This window comes from Balaenoptera ricei, chromosome 5, assembly GCF_028023285.1.
Source record: "Balaenoptera ricei isolate mBalRic1 chromosome 5, mBalRic1.hap2, whole genome shotgun sequence".
In the NCBI taxonomy this organism is placed as follows: Eukaryota; Metazoa; Chordata; class Mammalia; order Artiodactyla; family Balaenopteridae; genus Balaenoptera; species Balaenoptera ricei.
In genome coordinates this window covers 70311349-70326994 of record NC_082643.1, presented here as the reverse complement: position 1 = coordinate 70326994, position 15646 = coordinate 70311349, and the positions used below count along the sequence as shown (strand labels likewise).

General features: G+C 40.9%; 1 protein-coding gene across 4 annotated transcripts in view; it reads left to right on the top strand.

Annotated features, from left to right (window-relative positions):
• Positions 1-15646, top strand: part of DCUN1D4 (defective in cullin neddylation 1 domain containing 4) — an 81349-nt gene that overhangs the window by 27979 nt on the left and 37724 nt on the right. For 3 of the 4 annotated variants that reach the window (XM_059923032.1, XM_059923031.1, XM_059923034.1), the window contains exons 2-5: positions 2441-2511; positions 2687-2726; positions 11605-11719; positions 14509-14600. In XM_059923032.1, the coding sequence (XP_059779015.1) occupies positions 2441-2511; positions 2687-2726; positions 11605-11719; positions 14509-14600 (318 nt within the window). The remainder of the gene's footprint in view (positions 1-2440; positions 2512-2686; positions 2727-11604; positions 11720-14508; positions 14601-15646) is intronic. The other variant, XM_059923033.1, reaches the window with a different exon arrangement.

The window sequence follows — 15646 nt, the reverse complement described above, 5'->3', positions numbered from 1 at the left end:
GCCACATGCCTCAGTCATAGAGGGAGCTCCAACTTTGAGATCTTTGATGTGGGGCTTGACTTGGACCTACAGAAAGTAGAAACCATTGTAGATAGCTGTGTGGTGTGGAAAATGGTATAATCAAATAGAGTGATAATTGATATCTTTTATTCGGCACTCACTGTGATCCAGGCATTACATTGGCTGTCTGCCACATCTAGGCATTGTGATCTCACTTCACAACTGAGGACGTTGAAATTTAGGTTAAATAACTGGTAGGCCTGAGATTCAAACTGACTGTTAGACTCCAGAGTCAGGTTGTAAAGCTCAGTGAGTGGTATTTTGGCAGAAACCGTGTGTGTGTGTGTGTGTGTGTGTGTGTGTGTGTGTGTGTGTGTGTGTGTGCGTGTATGTGTATAGAAGGATTTAGCAGTTTTATTTTGTTTAGATTCTCCTGTGTGAATCTTGACAGTTGAATTCACATCAGGGTGGTATGGCATGAGTTCTGGAGACCTCATTGCTGCAATGATCTTTGGCAAACCCCTTCTGTGTGGCCTCAGTGAGAGAGAATCTAGACCCTTAAGTTTTCTGGTTTTGTTTTTTTGGGGGGCCCAGGAGCTTAATTAATATTTCAAGATGTTAATGTAGTATATCATTTGTCGTCCAAATTTTAAATTGAGAGAATACAAAAAGGGGGTTTATGGCTTGGTCATAGGTGCCAGGAGAGGGGGGCAGTGGAAGATTAAGCTCCCCAAAGCCTTTGCGGGTCAGGACGAGGCTTTTGCTTCTAGTTTTAGAGCCCCTACCCAGCTTTATGAAGTAGAAGCATAAGTAAATAAATACACACACGTATACACACTCGGATACCCCAAATGGTTTTTAATCCTTTTCTGTGCAATCGCACTAACTAAGATGGAAAATCAAGGTCTCTGCACATTATGTCATCATTTACCTTAAATATGGCTAAACCATTCAGATGCCAAATAATTAATAATGCAAAATAGTGAACACATGTCTATGTTTGAGGCCCTGCTCTGGTTGCCTCTCAGCCAAGAACTCTGATTCTTTGGACCATTCTCGGTGGCTGTGCCTGTGGCGTGCATGTGCCAGAGCCGTGCATGTGTGCATGTCAGGGCCTCCGCTGCCTGCTGGCCCCTGTGTCCTCCAGGCCAGCCTAGACCTGGATTCCTGGCTCAATTTAGAAAAGAAAGTGAAGCTTTCTAAATGCTGGCAAGTCAGCTTGCTTTCCAGATTCGGAGCAGCAGCCCAGAGAGTCCAGCCCCAGCAGAGACAATTTGTGTTGTAGTGTCTGCGCTTTGCATCTGATATGTGTCCCACATAAAAATTCCAGTGAAGGGAGATTTTTTCTTTTTTATCCGAATGGCATAACTTGGAAAGTTACAGTATCTTTTCAAGGTTATTTTCAGACTAACCTTTACTAGTCTTTATGATAGTAAAGAAAAGGAACTACTGTAAGTCTTGATATTTTATGAAAATACTTCTGTTGCTTGTTCAAATATGAAATTATTCATAGACTTTTAACCCATATTCGCATAGCCTAATATGTAGGCAAGCATACTTAACTTTATAAAAAACATTTGAAACTGGAGATTCAAAAGCCGAACAGTTTAACTTAAAAGTTTTATGTTGTGCAGGATTGTATGATGGAGCAACTTAATTCGTCTTGTGTGTATGATTCATTGTGCAATTATTAGAGATGGCATGTGGAGACAGTCTTTGATTTGGCCATGTTTCTCTGTGAGTGTGAGTTCTGCCTCTGTGTTTCTGGTTCTGTGGCACATTTTACTGTTGCCATGCAGGTAACTATAGACTACATCCCAGAGCCCTGGCCTTTCAGACTGGGAGCTTGCAGGATAGTCCTTTGATCTGTCTGTGTTTGTTAAATTAGGAAGGGGAGGGGCTTAGATTCCGTTTCTGCTCTATGTTATATAAGAGCCAACAAAATAAGTATATTGTAAGAAATGCCGAATGGTTGAGATGCTTTCCTATTATTTTCTTGCCAGGAGCTTGATACTGTGCTAGTAATTCTGGGGAAGAGAAAGAGAAAGTGAACAAGTTTCGTTTGAGATCTGTCTTCTATTTGTGTGACTTGTTTAATTTGCTAGCATTATTGATATTTTTCTTTTAAGCTCAAGTTTATTGCTGATAGGCTATTATAACTACTGAAGTATTTTTATTTTACCTTACAATTCACATGAACATTTCATGAACTTTATTTTAACATGTGGTTGGGAATTTAATTTTATTGTCAGACTTTATTTCTAGCAGATAGGTTGGTAGTTGCATGTTGTATCTTATTTAATAAGTATCAAATTAATGGAGATAGAATTCAGTTGTATCAAAATATTTGTTTATCTTCACTTCTGAGCTTTCTTTTTTAATAGTCTTTTTGCAATATGAGAAGTAAATGACACTGAATTTTCCCCTTTTTCTTTCAAAGACTTTCAGCTGAACTCTCATCTCTCAACACTGGCAAATATTCATAAGATCTACCACACCCTTAATAAGCTAGTAAGTCAATCTTTTAAAGACAAAACTACCAGCTGTTTAAAGTAGTAGTTTTAAGTGTATTTGATAAAATTTAGATTATGGGTATTAAGATATCAGCTGTTTATGAAACTATTGAATTTTAAAGCTTGCTGTATGGTATGTGATTTCTTGGTAATAATGAACATATTTCTTGCAGAATCTAACAGAAGACGTTGGCCAAGACGATCACCAAACAGGTATCTATAAATGCTAACACTACTTAATTTTAAATAAACTTCCTAATATAAAGTTATAATGCATTCCATTAGCAAGTTGTTACTTGGTTGAGGATTGTTTTTCAGGGTGTATGGAGGTAGCCATCTCACAACTCCTTCCCTGGAGGAAATCTGTTCTAGGGCTCTGGTTTATAACAGAGTCCTTCAATTCCTTTAAAGGGGCTGGGGAGTCTCCCCAGTGGTTTCAAAATAATCATTTCTCTACTGAAGTGTTTTAGTTTATACTAAAAAGTTGCTATAGTAGTGCAATTTGGAAGGTATTCCATAAATATTTGTTGACTTGAGATGTAAAATGAGTTGATAGGTCAGTAGGGGCATGTGTGTGTATGTGTTGTATAGGTCCTGAGGATTTATGAATGGGAAAACTGAAAGTTGATAATTGTAAACAATTCTCTAGCCCTGTGGTTCTCAAACTGTAGCTGGCATTATAATCACGGGGGGCAGGGTGTAGTTCCAATGGATTGCTGGGCTCCACCCCCAGAGTTTTTGATTCTGTAGGTTCGGGGTGGGGCCCTAGAGTTTGCATTTCTAACCAGCTTCCAGATGATGCTGATGCAGCTGGTCTGGAGACCACACCTTGAGAACCGCTTCTCTAAACTGTAATGATCATAAAGTTCAGAAACTTGCACTTGATCTGTAGTTATGAAAACTTCTAGCAAAAATGATTAAAATATATTTTAAAGTTTTTGAAAATTACCACAGTAATACATGAATACATGCTTGTTAGAGAATTGTGAATAACACAGAAGCAAATGAAGTAAAAAGCCACAATCCTCCTTCATGTCTCCCAGCCCAGCCTTCCCCCAGTTTGCCGCTTAATGTTTGTTCTTTCAGACATTTTTGTACCTGCATATATTTTTATAGTAGTGGGTTTTTTAAAAAATTTATCATTGATGAGCTCATACTGTACATACTGTATAGCATCGTTCTTTTTTCATTTAATTTTTTAACTTAATGGTGTATCTTGGAGGTTGTTGGGATTTAGAACTCTCCCCACCCTTCCCCTCCAGATTGGTTCAGGATCAATTGAAAATTAGGCACAAGATGGAGATTGAAGTAACAGTTGTGTTGGAAAACACAGCTTAGAAGAGCAGCAGAAACGCAGAGGCTTTTCAGTATTTCAGCTCAATTAGATAGCCTTACACGCAATCACTGCCACAGCTAGTTAAGCACAGCACACCTCCCGGCCCCTCTCTAACCCACCACTTATGGTGGAAGGGTATCAGCTTCTGCTGGCAGGTTGATCTGAAAGGGAGTTCAGAAGGGGCTGGGCCCCTCTGCTCAGTTCCTCCCCGCCCCAATCACCAGTTAGATCAGACATTCCTTCTTCCAGAGGAAGGAATGAGAGAAGGGGGAATGTATTCTAGAAGGCCAGACCACAGAGGGTCCCTTCACCTGATCTTTCTGTTTTAGTAAATATAGGTCAACTCAAGGCAGTCAAAAACAGTTTCCTTAATAATTTTATTGATTGATTGATTATAGCTCCTTAATTTTAGAAGCAGTGTATGCACATGGTTTTAAAAGAGATGTCAAAAAGGTGTAAAGAAGCGAAGGTTGCTGGCCCGTTTTATGAGCCCTAGCTCCCATCCCCACTAGTACTACACCCTTGACTCTCCAGTGATAACTCTTATATTCTTGTATTTGTTTCCCAAATGATGATGATATATGTTTTTCCCCAAATACAAGTATACCTTTGTATGTGCCTCTTGTTTTTGTCACTCAGTATATCTTGGAGATCTTTTCATTGCAGCACATTTATAAAACTTTATTTTTCAATGACTGCATGATTTTCTGTTTCATGGATATATCATAATATGTTTCTATTGATACACATTTAAGTGTGTTTAACTTTTAGCTAATTTTCAGGGCCAGTTTTAAAAGTTAAAAAAAAAAACCACATTTCTCTCTACTATTCTGGAACAATATATTGGTAGACATCAGAGATTTTTTTAAACTTAAGAGTTAGTGTAGTTTTTGATTTTTTAAAACTGAATTTTGTGTTTTTTTTTTTTTTAAAGAAATTCACGTTCTTATTTATTTATTTATTTTATTGATTGATTGATTGATTGATTGCTGTGTTGGGTCTTCGTTTCTGTGCGAGGGCCTTCCCCAGTTGCGGCAAGCGGGGACCACTCTTCATCGCGTTGCGCGGGCCTCTCACTGTCGCGGCTCTCTTGTTGCGGAGCACAGGCTCCAGACACGCAGGCTCAGCAATTGTGGCTCACGGGCCCAGTTGCTCCGTGGCATGTGGGATCTTCCCAGACCAGGGCTCGAACCCGTGTCCCCTGCATTGGCAGGCAGATTCTCAACCACTGCGCCACCAGGGAAGCCCTGAATTTTGTGTTTGTAAAGCCTTTAGGTTGTCTTTCCCTTGGCTAAGGTAATAAAACATCTAAGTGCTGATCTTGTACATTCTGTAGTTAACGTTGAACTTTGGATTTAAGTGAGTATTGTTACCGTGGTAATTTCACATTTAAATATTTAACCTGAATGTGGCAATTTAATAACTATAAGCTATAATTAAGGAAAACGAAAGTGGAGAGTGTGTTTGGCCTCATGCCCCCTCTTTCGCCCTTGGGGACAGTGGATGTGCCTGATGTTTGGTATATGACTTGCTGGTGCAGTGCCTGGTACCTCGTACGTGCCAGTCAATGTCAATTAACATTAGTAATTTCTCAGAGTGGTCCATTTCATTAACATTTCCCCATCTGGTTATAGCATCACTTGTGATTACCATACCTGACAGAGTATACTTTAAAAATTAAGTAACATAGGGCTTCCTTGGTGGCGCAGTGGTTGAGAATCTGCCTGCCAATGCAGGGGGCACGGGTTCGAGCCCTGGTCTGGGAAGATCCCACATGCCGCGGAGCAACTGGGCCCGTGAGCCACGACTACTGAGCCTGCGCGTCTGGAGCCTGTGCTCCGCAAAAAGAGAGGCCACGACAGTGAGAGGCCCGCGCAACGCGATGAAGAGTGGCCCCCGCTCGTCGCAACTAGAGAAAGCCCTCGCACAGAAACGAAGACCCAACACAGCCATAAATAAATAAATAAATAAATAAATAAATAAAATAAATTTATAAAAATTAAGTAACATAAAATCCGTAGTGTTTGGAAATCTGAGAAAGTTAATCACTGTAGTGCCTCTTTGGATTTCTTGGCCCATCAGTAGTCTGAGTCATTTCTATAACAACTGTATATGGAAGAGCCAAACTAAGTGCAAAAGAGGCCTGTTATCTTCCTGCTCTGTTTCCTTTAACACTTTTCTTTGGTGCTTTCAGTCTTCCACCAAAAAAAGAAGAAAGAAAAAAAAAAGGAGAGAGAGAGTGTATGTTAAAATTGGAGAAATAGCGCAAAATGCTGGGAGTGAATTTAAAAAGCCAGAGAGGACCAAAAAAAAATGATGAAGGAGGATGATAGATGTCAGAAGTCAGTATTGTTTAGAGAGAAAGGAAAGGAAATATTTTGGTCTTAAATAGTAGGATAAAAATTGCGCATTTGGACACTACTAGTTTTACTGAAGCAAGCAAGTAGTTCAATGCTCTGTTCAAGAAAATGAAATAAAATATTTAGGTACTGGTAAGATGTCTTAAAATGCATCCTATTTACCAACTTAAATTACTATACCTTTGTGACATTATTCAGTGAAAAGTGAGGTGAAATGGCTATATAAAAAGTATTGAAATGGCAGAATGAACATGTAAAATGTTATTGAGTCAAGGCTATAAGATACAACAAACCCATTATAATGAAAATTAGACAGTGAGATTTTTGTATTGGAACATGTGTTTATACTAAGTTTGGAAAAGTCAGAAAAATTCTCTAATTGTATAAACCTCTTTGGAGATGACTAGAAACTGGGCACACAATTTAATATGTCTTACAAAAAAATGAATCCTGAACGGGACCTTTTTTTACTTGAGGCCCACAGCAGGAAGATTAAATTAAAAAAAAAAAAAAAAAAAAGCAGTGGAGCAGTGACTTAGATACCATTTATTAAGAATAACATGCTTAGTTAAATTATTATCAAAACAGCTAGCTGCATAGGCATTAAAAGGCCTTTGGTTTGATCCAGGGGAACTTAAATTGCTCTTTAAAATTGATTTTTCTGGGACCAAATATTGGAATAGATATGTTAAAAATGTTGGCAGTATTTCTAATTGTTTAACGTAAGAAGAATAGCTATATTCATTGACTACCTGATTTATTTGAAAATATGGTCAGTTAATAGAATAATTTATTTGCTCTTCTTAAAAACTGAACCAAAAAGAAATGAACCTGAACTCAAATCATAGCCTTTGGTTAAAAAATAGAAACAATTTTTATTGCCTTCCTAAGGATCACTTAAACACTTCAGCATCAAGAAAGAGCTTCTAACGATGGAAGAGGTGATTTCAGAGTCACTGTCACAATGTAGAAATATTATAGTTTGAACACCAGAATATCTATCACGATAATGTGAAGGAGCCTGAATCATAGTTTGGGATTACTAGTTGAGATTATTCATCTCTTCCTCTTCCTACTTCTTTATTATTATGATAAAAAGGCATTTTCTCTTTCATAAGTACCTGCCAGATGTTTCTAATGAGATTTAAGATGGATCCTTAAAATCTTTTTCATCAGTGTTTTTTCTTGGGTGATTGGCAAATATTGAAAACTTGCAGCTCTGATCATTTTAAATCAATTTATGGGTTAAGTCGCTTTAATTTGTCAAGTATTTATTGAATAGGAACTTTCAGGTGCTCAACTTATTGGCCCGTTGTCTTATCTGTAGAATTGGGGTGGTAATAATACCTCTCAGATTTGTGAAGATAAATTTGAAAGTGCTTTGTAGTTACTAATTTAAAATGTCAGCCTTAATATTTTGCCTCTACCTGTAATGTCAGATTGTTTATACCTAAGTAGATACTTGTAGCAGGTTAAAATAGCTAAAGCTTCTTTGAAACATAAGCATCCCATAACATTTTTGTTTATAGTATTTGCTTACTGAATTTTCTTTTTACTCTAAAAATAAAGTTTAATTAAGGTAGATAGTGATATAAGTTCTAAAGCAGTAAAGTCTAAATTTAATGATATGAATAAATACAAATTTGTAAAACATTCATTTAGATTTAAGTGTTTTTATTATAAAAAGACATCACAGAGCTATTTTAAGAAGCAAACATTCTAGAATATTTGTGTTTAAAAAAAAATCCGACCTGCCAGGAAACTTAGAATCAAGTGCTTGTCTTAACTGACAAATGGGAAAGAAAATCTGAAATGGTGGTGTATTATCTATTCATAGATGTTTCAAATTTCTGGAAACATACTGATCTTTAAGCAGAATTTGATTTACGCTTGTTTTAGGAACACATTTATTCAACAAATATTTGAGAGTCTACTGTGGGACTCTCAGTACTGTATATACTGTATTACTACTGTACTGAGATGATATATTAGCTGCTGGGTCTGCACAGGTGAACAAAGCAGAACCCTGCAAACCAAGGTGCACTTTTGTGCATGAACCTAAAAACCTGAGTTGTTGCTGTCGCTCAGGTAGGATCCCTGGAGCCATGCGGGCTTGGGGGAGCAGCTTCGGGGCCACCGAGCTGTGAGTTGTGTGCTCTTTGTGTATTTTTGTTGACTTGGTTCAAGTTGGCAGATTATTTTTGGTAAACTTGTTTTCCTCAGCATTAAAAAATTGGCTTTTGAGAGAGCCTGGAACTTTTCATTGTCGTCATGGGTTCCAGGGTTCTACCTGTGGAGCTGTGCTGCGTCGCGCAAGTTGGACTCGTCCTTCCTGTGAGGTGGGGGGCGGCGAGAGGCTCAGTGAGCCAGTGGGTGCCTGGGCTGTAACGGGAACTGGGGATGAACAGACGCCGTTTCCTTGTGAAGGGTGGCCCCTAACAGTCACTTGCTTATGCCGATGATTAGAGCAGAGAGGTCTGAACGAACGCCACGGGAATAAGTGAAAGAACAAAATGCCAAATTGGGGATGCTTTGGGGCTAGAATACGAGTAAGTTTTACACCAGGAAAAGCGATTTGTGGAACTTGAACAGTAAGAAAAAAAAGTTGAAAAAGTTAGTTACTTTATGATGTTTGTATGTTTACCAGAAACATGATACTCTTGTCAAGTAGGAATCCGTGAAAGCAGACATTATGCCAGTGTTTCTATGAAGAGGCAAATAGTAGAGGAGCTGGTGGATTGATCTTATTGGTGAATATTGGTGAAGACATTATTTTAAATGGTGTTCATCTTACCCCGCGCTGAGGAGATGAGTGCATTTCCTCTGTGTTCGGCAAACGCTGGTGGGAGGGAGAGGTTCCTCCCCGGAACAGATGCTCAGAGCCCGACCGTGACCAGTACCAGGAGACGGTGTCTTTCCTTCAGACGTGCAAGTCCAAGACGGGAGAAGCAAGCCTCGAGGTTGAAGGCAGACTCGTTTCTGAGCAGCGTGGCAGGCTTTCCGGCAAGGCGGGACCCACTTTTTCATTCTGCAAGCCCCACCCCGAGGCATTAACGGACAAGAATAAATCTTGACCGTTGGCAGTCTGCAAAAGCTTGGGTCTCCGTGCACCTCTTCAGACCCTTCTGCGCGCTTCAGTGTAAACAGGACTGCCGTTCCACCGGGAGGATGAGCGGGGCGAGTGTGGCGGGCAGCACGTTCTCTGGCTCTCTCTCTTCCTGATTTGCGGCTGTTATGGGGAGAGAGAGATGGGCGTGCCTTGTGTCTCTGAAGAACCTCCTACTCGCTCCGTTGTTGGGCCCCGGGAAGGGTGGCTGAGGATCCTCGTCTCTTCAGCCTGGTGGGCGCTGCCTCTGGCCGAAGGAGTAGGCAGGGTCCAGTACCCGGCGCTGGGCGCACGCCTCGTTCGCGCTGTCGTCCTGGTTCGTGGCAGAAGAGGTGCTTTCGGCTGATCTGTTCCTGAAGCGCATCGCCCGGGAACTTAGCGTGGTGGTGGAAGCCTGAGTATGTCCTGAGATTTAGGTTCCAGTCCCGACCATTGCGCTTACCAGGTTGGGACTGTTAGCTACTGACAACTCTCTCCCTGCCTTCTGAACCGCTTTCTAGAGAGAACTGTCCACATTCACTGGGATCACACCCTCCGCTCACATCCTTCCCCAGCCTCTTGCTTCTGCATCCGACTGCTGCCACCGCCCTGTGCACTCCTCCTCCTTTGGCTTCCGGGAGTGTACATTCGCCCAGGTTTTCTCCCCACCCAGCTCTTCACCCTCTTTTCCCAGCCCCCGAATATCCACACTCCCTGGGCTCTGGCCTTGGTCCCCTGCTTCTCAGTCTCTGCTGCTGAGGCTGCGTGGAGGCGGCAGTGAGTGGTGGTGGGGAGCTGGGCCTCGCCGCCGAGCTGCTTGGGCTCCATCCTCGACTTCACCTGCTGCCTTCCGGCTGCCGCTTCATCTGTCTGCCTGAGTTTCCTCATTCGTAAGAATGGGGTGGTTGTGAGGATTGGGTCAACGTGGAGGTCCAGCCTGAGCACACACCTCCCTGGTGGCACTCAGATCCCAACATCTGTCTACTCGCAACACTTGGCCACGTGAGCACGTGTTGAATGGATATTTTTCCCTCATAAAACTCCGGAGAGGTAGATCTCATGTTCTCATTCTTCAGATGATGAACCAGAGACCCAGAATAGGTCACTGACTGACTGAGCCACATGACTAGGTGAGGAGCTGGCGCTCATCCATTGAATGCAGAGCACTCAGACCCTATCGCCCGGTGCTGCCTTGTCCCAACGGCTCACTGAGGGCCCCGGGCCCTCCCACCAAGGCACCGGTGGAAGGAGGAGGGCGTGCAGTCCAGATTTCCCCACTTAGCACTTCCGAGACCTTGGAAAGTCTCTTGAATGCCTAAGCCTTAGTTTTTACCATCGGTCAGTAGAGATAATGAACTCTGCCCTGCCTGTCATTCAGGGTTATTGTGGGAACCAAGTGACATAATATCTCTGATAGTACTTGTGCCAAGATGGGTATTTTAATTATGTTGTAATTGTCTTGTAATTTATAATGGTTTAAGACAGTCTGAAGTGAGACTGTCCGGGTTTGAATTCCAGTTTTGCCCCTTACCTGACCCCTCTCTGCCTCCGTTTTCTTATCTGCATAAGCAGTAACGATTATTCTTTTTTCGTAAGCTTGTTGTGAGGTTAAGCGAGGTGTCATACATGTAAGTGTTAAGGGCAGGGCCTGGCTCACCATAAGGTTTCCATAGGTGTTCCATGTTGTTGTTACGTTTTAATTTCTTTTACCAAATGAAAGTTAATGCTTCCGAAAACCCTGACTGAAAGTGGCAGAAACAAATTAAAAATTTTTATGGAAGTTTTGCTCAAGATCATGTCAGGCTTTTGCCCCAAAAATCCAAATTCTGTTTTTTTTTTTTAAATCAGATATTCCTTGAAGCTTAAGAGTGTTGGGACTGATGTACTTGTATGTATTTTAGACCCAAGGTCACCAGTCGAGCTGGCCTTGCCTAATGAAGTACAGAAATGAGATAGCAGTGCACTTCCTTCTGAAGGAACGTTGATGTGTAAGGGAAGCCGGAAGCTTAAGATGATTTATATTAGTATTTTTGGAGAGTAAACTGAAGTTATTATAACTTCATTTCTGGTGTGTTTTTTGGGGGCACTATTAACTTATTTGTGTCATTGCTAGGTTTATTTCTTGACTCTAACATTTTCTCAAAGAAGAACTGAAAACCAGTTTTTCACTTTTCATTTCTTCATGTTTACAGATAACATCTAAACCCTTTGCAATGTAAGTTGTGAAAGCTCTTCATTTAGCGCCGATATTCTTTGGAAGGGTTTCGACGTGGCATCCCTTACTTTTGTGCTCTTCACTCTGTTTTGTAGGAAGTCTGCGGTCTTGCAGTTCTTCGGACTGCTTTAGTAAAGTGATGCCGCCGAGGAAAAAGAGAAGACCTGCTTCTGGAGATGATTTATCTGCCAAGAAAAGTAGACACGATAGGTACGTCGGCAGAGACAGTGGAACCACATTGATGGCATATGTGTCGAAGAGGCACCTTTCTACCCAAGCCCAGTGTGGGTCTTCTAAGCGTACAAATGCCAACTGGAATATTGTTTTGGTTCTGCCAGGAAAACTTTCAAAGTGTAATTTTTCATGATACTTACTTAACGTGTGGGCTTATGAAACAAAAACAAGTTAGGTAACCTGAGTTCTTAGAAATTCAAGTTTTATCTCAGTCCATTGATCCATCAAAACTGGTGTAGAGTTTCTTTCTTTGCTTTTAAGAGCTTGCCCTCTGTGCCTGTTGAGGACCTCAGGATTGGTACGTATCTCTTCTTTAAGAGGGTCTCACTCACTGCCTACAACCGCAGGAATCCTGTAGCTGCCTTTGCCAGGACCTGGGCTGCGTGGCTGGAGAGAGCTGCCTGCACCAAATGCTCTAAGCCTGCCTGGAATATTAGCTGAGCTGACATTTCTTCTCAGAAGAGTGAGCATTTGTTAGAAACCATGAAAAACAAGACTGTTGAAACCACTTCTCGTTCAGACAAGTGAACTGTTAATTTTGGTCACTCCCAAGGTCCATTAGACTTGCTTATTTTAGGCATCTTTACTGTTTCACCCAGATTTTAATCTTTTCTGCCTTTTCCCATCTTCCTCCATTCTGGCTCTGTAGGTCACTTCACTTCACTTATGTGGCCTGAATTGCCACATCGATAAATCAAGGGAATTAGATGAGATTTTTCTGCTTCTTTCTTTTTTTTTTTAATAAATTTATTTATTTATTTTTGGCTGTGTTTGGTCTTCGTTGCTGCACGCGGGCTTTCTCTAGCTGCAGCGAGCAGGGGCTACTCTTCGTTGTGGTGCGTGGGCTTCTCATTGCGGTGGCTTCTCTTGTTGCAGAGCACGGGCTGTAGGTGCGCGGGCTTCAGTAGCTGTGGCATGCGGGCTCTAGAGCGCAGGCTCAGTAGTTGTGGCGCACGGGCTTAGTTGCTCCGCGGCATGTGGGATCTTCCCGGACCAGGGCTCGAACCCGTGGCAGATTCTTAACCACTGCGCCACCAGGGAAGCCCTGAAGCCAGTTTAAAAACTGGTAATTGAGTTGCAGAAGGGTGCGAGGTACTCTCATTGATAGCATTTCATCAGTCACCTAGGGGATGGGGAGCTGTAGCGTTATCCGGGTTTCATTCTTGGTCTTTTTTGAAAAAACAACTTTATTTACATACCACAGTGTATACAATTTTAAGTGTACAGTCCAGTGATCTTTACGGAGTTGTTGGAGTTGTGCAGCCATCACTGCAAACCAATCTTAGAAGGTTCCCATCACCCCAGTTGGAGCCTTGACGCCCATTCACAGTCCATCCCTGTGCCTGTTCCCAGCCCCAGGAAACCACGAATTCACTCTCTGTCCCTACGATTTGCCTTTGCTGAACAGTTCACGTCAATGGTCTTTTTGTGCCTCGCTTCTTTCACTTAGCATAAATTTTTTGAGGTTCATCCATGTAATAGCATTGGTATCTTTTTCTTTTGTCTGAATGTTATTCCATTGTCCTTTTCTATGTAGAGTATTTTTAAGTGATTCAGTCATTACAGTGTCATATAGAGGTCTCCAGGATATTGACTAGTTAACAGACTTTGAGCTGAGATAGGATGTCCAGGCCCAGCTGAGATAGGATGTCCAGGCAAATCTGTTTGAACCCCTGGGCAGTATCCAACTTTGTTTCCAGGTGGGATGGCTACTTTTTATAGAAGAAATACAAAACTGGTGGTTTGCGGTTTCAGTATCTTAATACTTTATAACCATGTTTTGGGGGTTTTCTGGGTATTAAAACCCAGAATCTCTGATCAGCGGTATATACAGATATTCTGGTGAAAGTCTTGATCATGAATGAATGCTCTTTTAAAAAGAATTATACATGATTTTATATTATATGCTATGTAAATAAAAACTGTATTCACAAATGTTTATATAACTATTTAGACAGTTTATATATAAATACTCATAATTTTTCTATCAGAATCACTATTTTAAAAGTACTGCTGCTTCTCCCCTCCCCAAGTAGGGCCTGTCTTGGTTCTCAGCCCCGTGTCATCATGAAGTAAGGAATCCCTGCCGAGGGTCACAGTGTTGGCAGGCGGAGGCTGCTGTGCTTGCTGACTCAGTTCTCCAGCTTATGTGTCATTTCCACAATGCGAGGGCGTGATAGGAGAGGGGCAGAAGCCAAGGGTTCTCTGTACTTCATTTTCCTGAGGTTTTTTTCCTGGAGACTTGGACATAATTTGATGTTTCTTTTTATTTGCTTGACAAGTTCCTTGGAGGTGTCTAATACTGCCAGGTTCTTCCTTAGTCCATGCTCTGCCCAGCCTGACTCGTATGGCACGGGAGTCAGGAGAACTTGATGCAGAGACATGAGTGAGTCCTAGGGTCACCAGTTGAAGAAACACCATCCACATTTCTTGCTGTATCACTAGTGTTCTGTAGTTAGTTCTGGCTAGAGAGGTAGAAAGTGTATTAAATACTTGTTCTCTTCAGTTTTTACTGATTATTTGTTCACCAGAGAAAAACCTGTATTAAGTGCTTACCATTTAATTTTGTACTGGGTATGACTGTGTTTAAAACTATAGCTATAAAAGCTGAAGCTTCCAAATGCAAGAAGTGAAATATTTTAAATATACATGAAATACTGACTGAATAGATGTCTGGTTGGGTAAAAGAATAAAAACTATTTGCTACTTAAAAAAACTCAGTATCTTTACTTTAAATAACTTAAAACCCCTTTCTTGATTTCTAGCATGTATAGAAAATATGATACAACTAGAATAAAGACTGAAGAAGAAGCCTTTTCAAGTAAGAGGTGCTTAGAATGGTTCTATGAATATGCAGGTAGGTAATCATTTATATCATCTAAGACTGAGCCTCATAAAAATAAGGAGTGCCTTAGAGGAGATTAAGGAATTAAAAAGGAGTACTTTTCGAGTTTGGGGTGTGTGTGTGTGTGTGTGTGTGTGTGTGTGTGTGTGTGTGTCTGTCTGTCTGTCTCCCTGTTTTCGGGAGGGAACACAGTTGAAACAAATCACCAAATGTCCTATTTATAGCCAGCAGCTAAGCCAAAGAATTCAGAACACTAGAAGGGAACTGAAAAGATGAAATGTACTTGGGAGAAATACTTTGGATTGCTAGGAAACCTCTTGAGAATGCTGGTAATGGGTGACTATTTGGTTTATGCATCCAAGTTAAAATAAGCTTTGCTGCTTTGAACCTTTATGTAGTGCAATGGAATTTCTTATATTGTGTCTCTATTTTGAAAGATCATTTGGCAGAGAGTGTTTGTTTTGTCATTTAAAATGTCTTAAATCCAGTCCCATTTTTGCAACTTATTATAATTGGTTGGATAATGTAATACTGAAATAAAACGTTTGTTTGTTTTTGTGGCTGTGTATGTGTAAAAAAGGGGGAAAGAAGAATTTTCAGGCGAGTTTGAACTGAAGGCTCTTTTACCTTTCCTCTTCCCCACCATATTTCTGGCCCTATCATAACTTATCAACTTGACAGTTCCAGTGACCTTCAAACCAATTTTCTTGACATCAGTCTCTACTCCCAGTCGGGTTCTATGTGTTTCCTGTTGTATTATTTGAAAAAAAAAAAATAAACTGAACAGATTATACATGTCATTCCCTAACAATCTGCTGTACCCTTGCCCCCCACTTAAAAATCCCTGCTACCTACAGGAGAAAAGACAACTAACTCAGTGCCATCCCTTTGCCTGGAGTGTTTTTCTCCACTTTTCCATATGGCAAGCTGCTATGCATCTCTTAGCTTACTTAGCTTAATAGCCTTCTTTGTACTCTTACACGAAGGACGTTGTTCATAACTGGTTTTGATACCCTTTTTTTAAAAATTAATTAATTAATTAATTTTTGTCTGTGTTG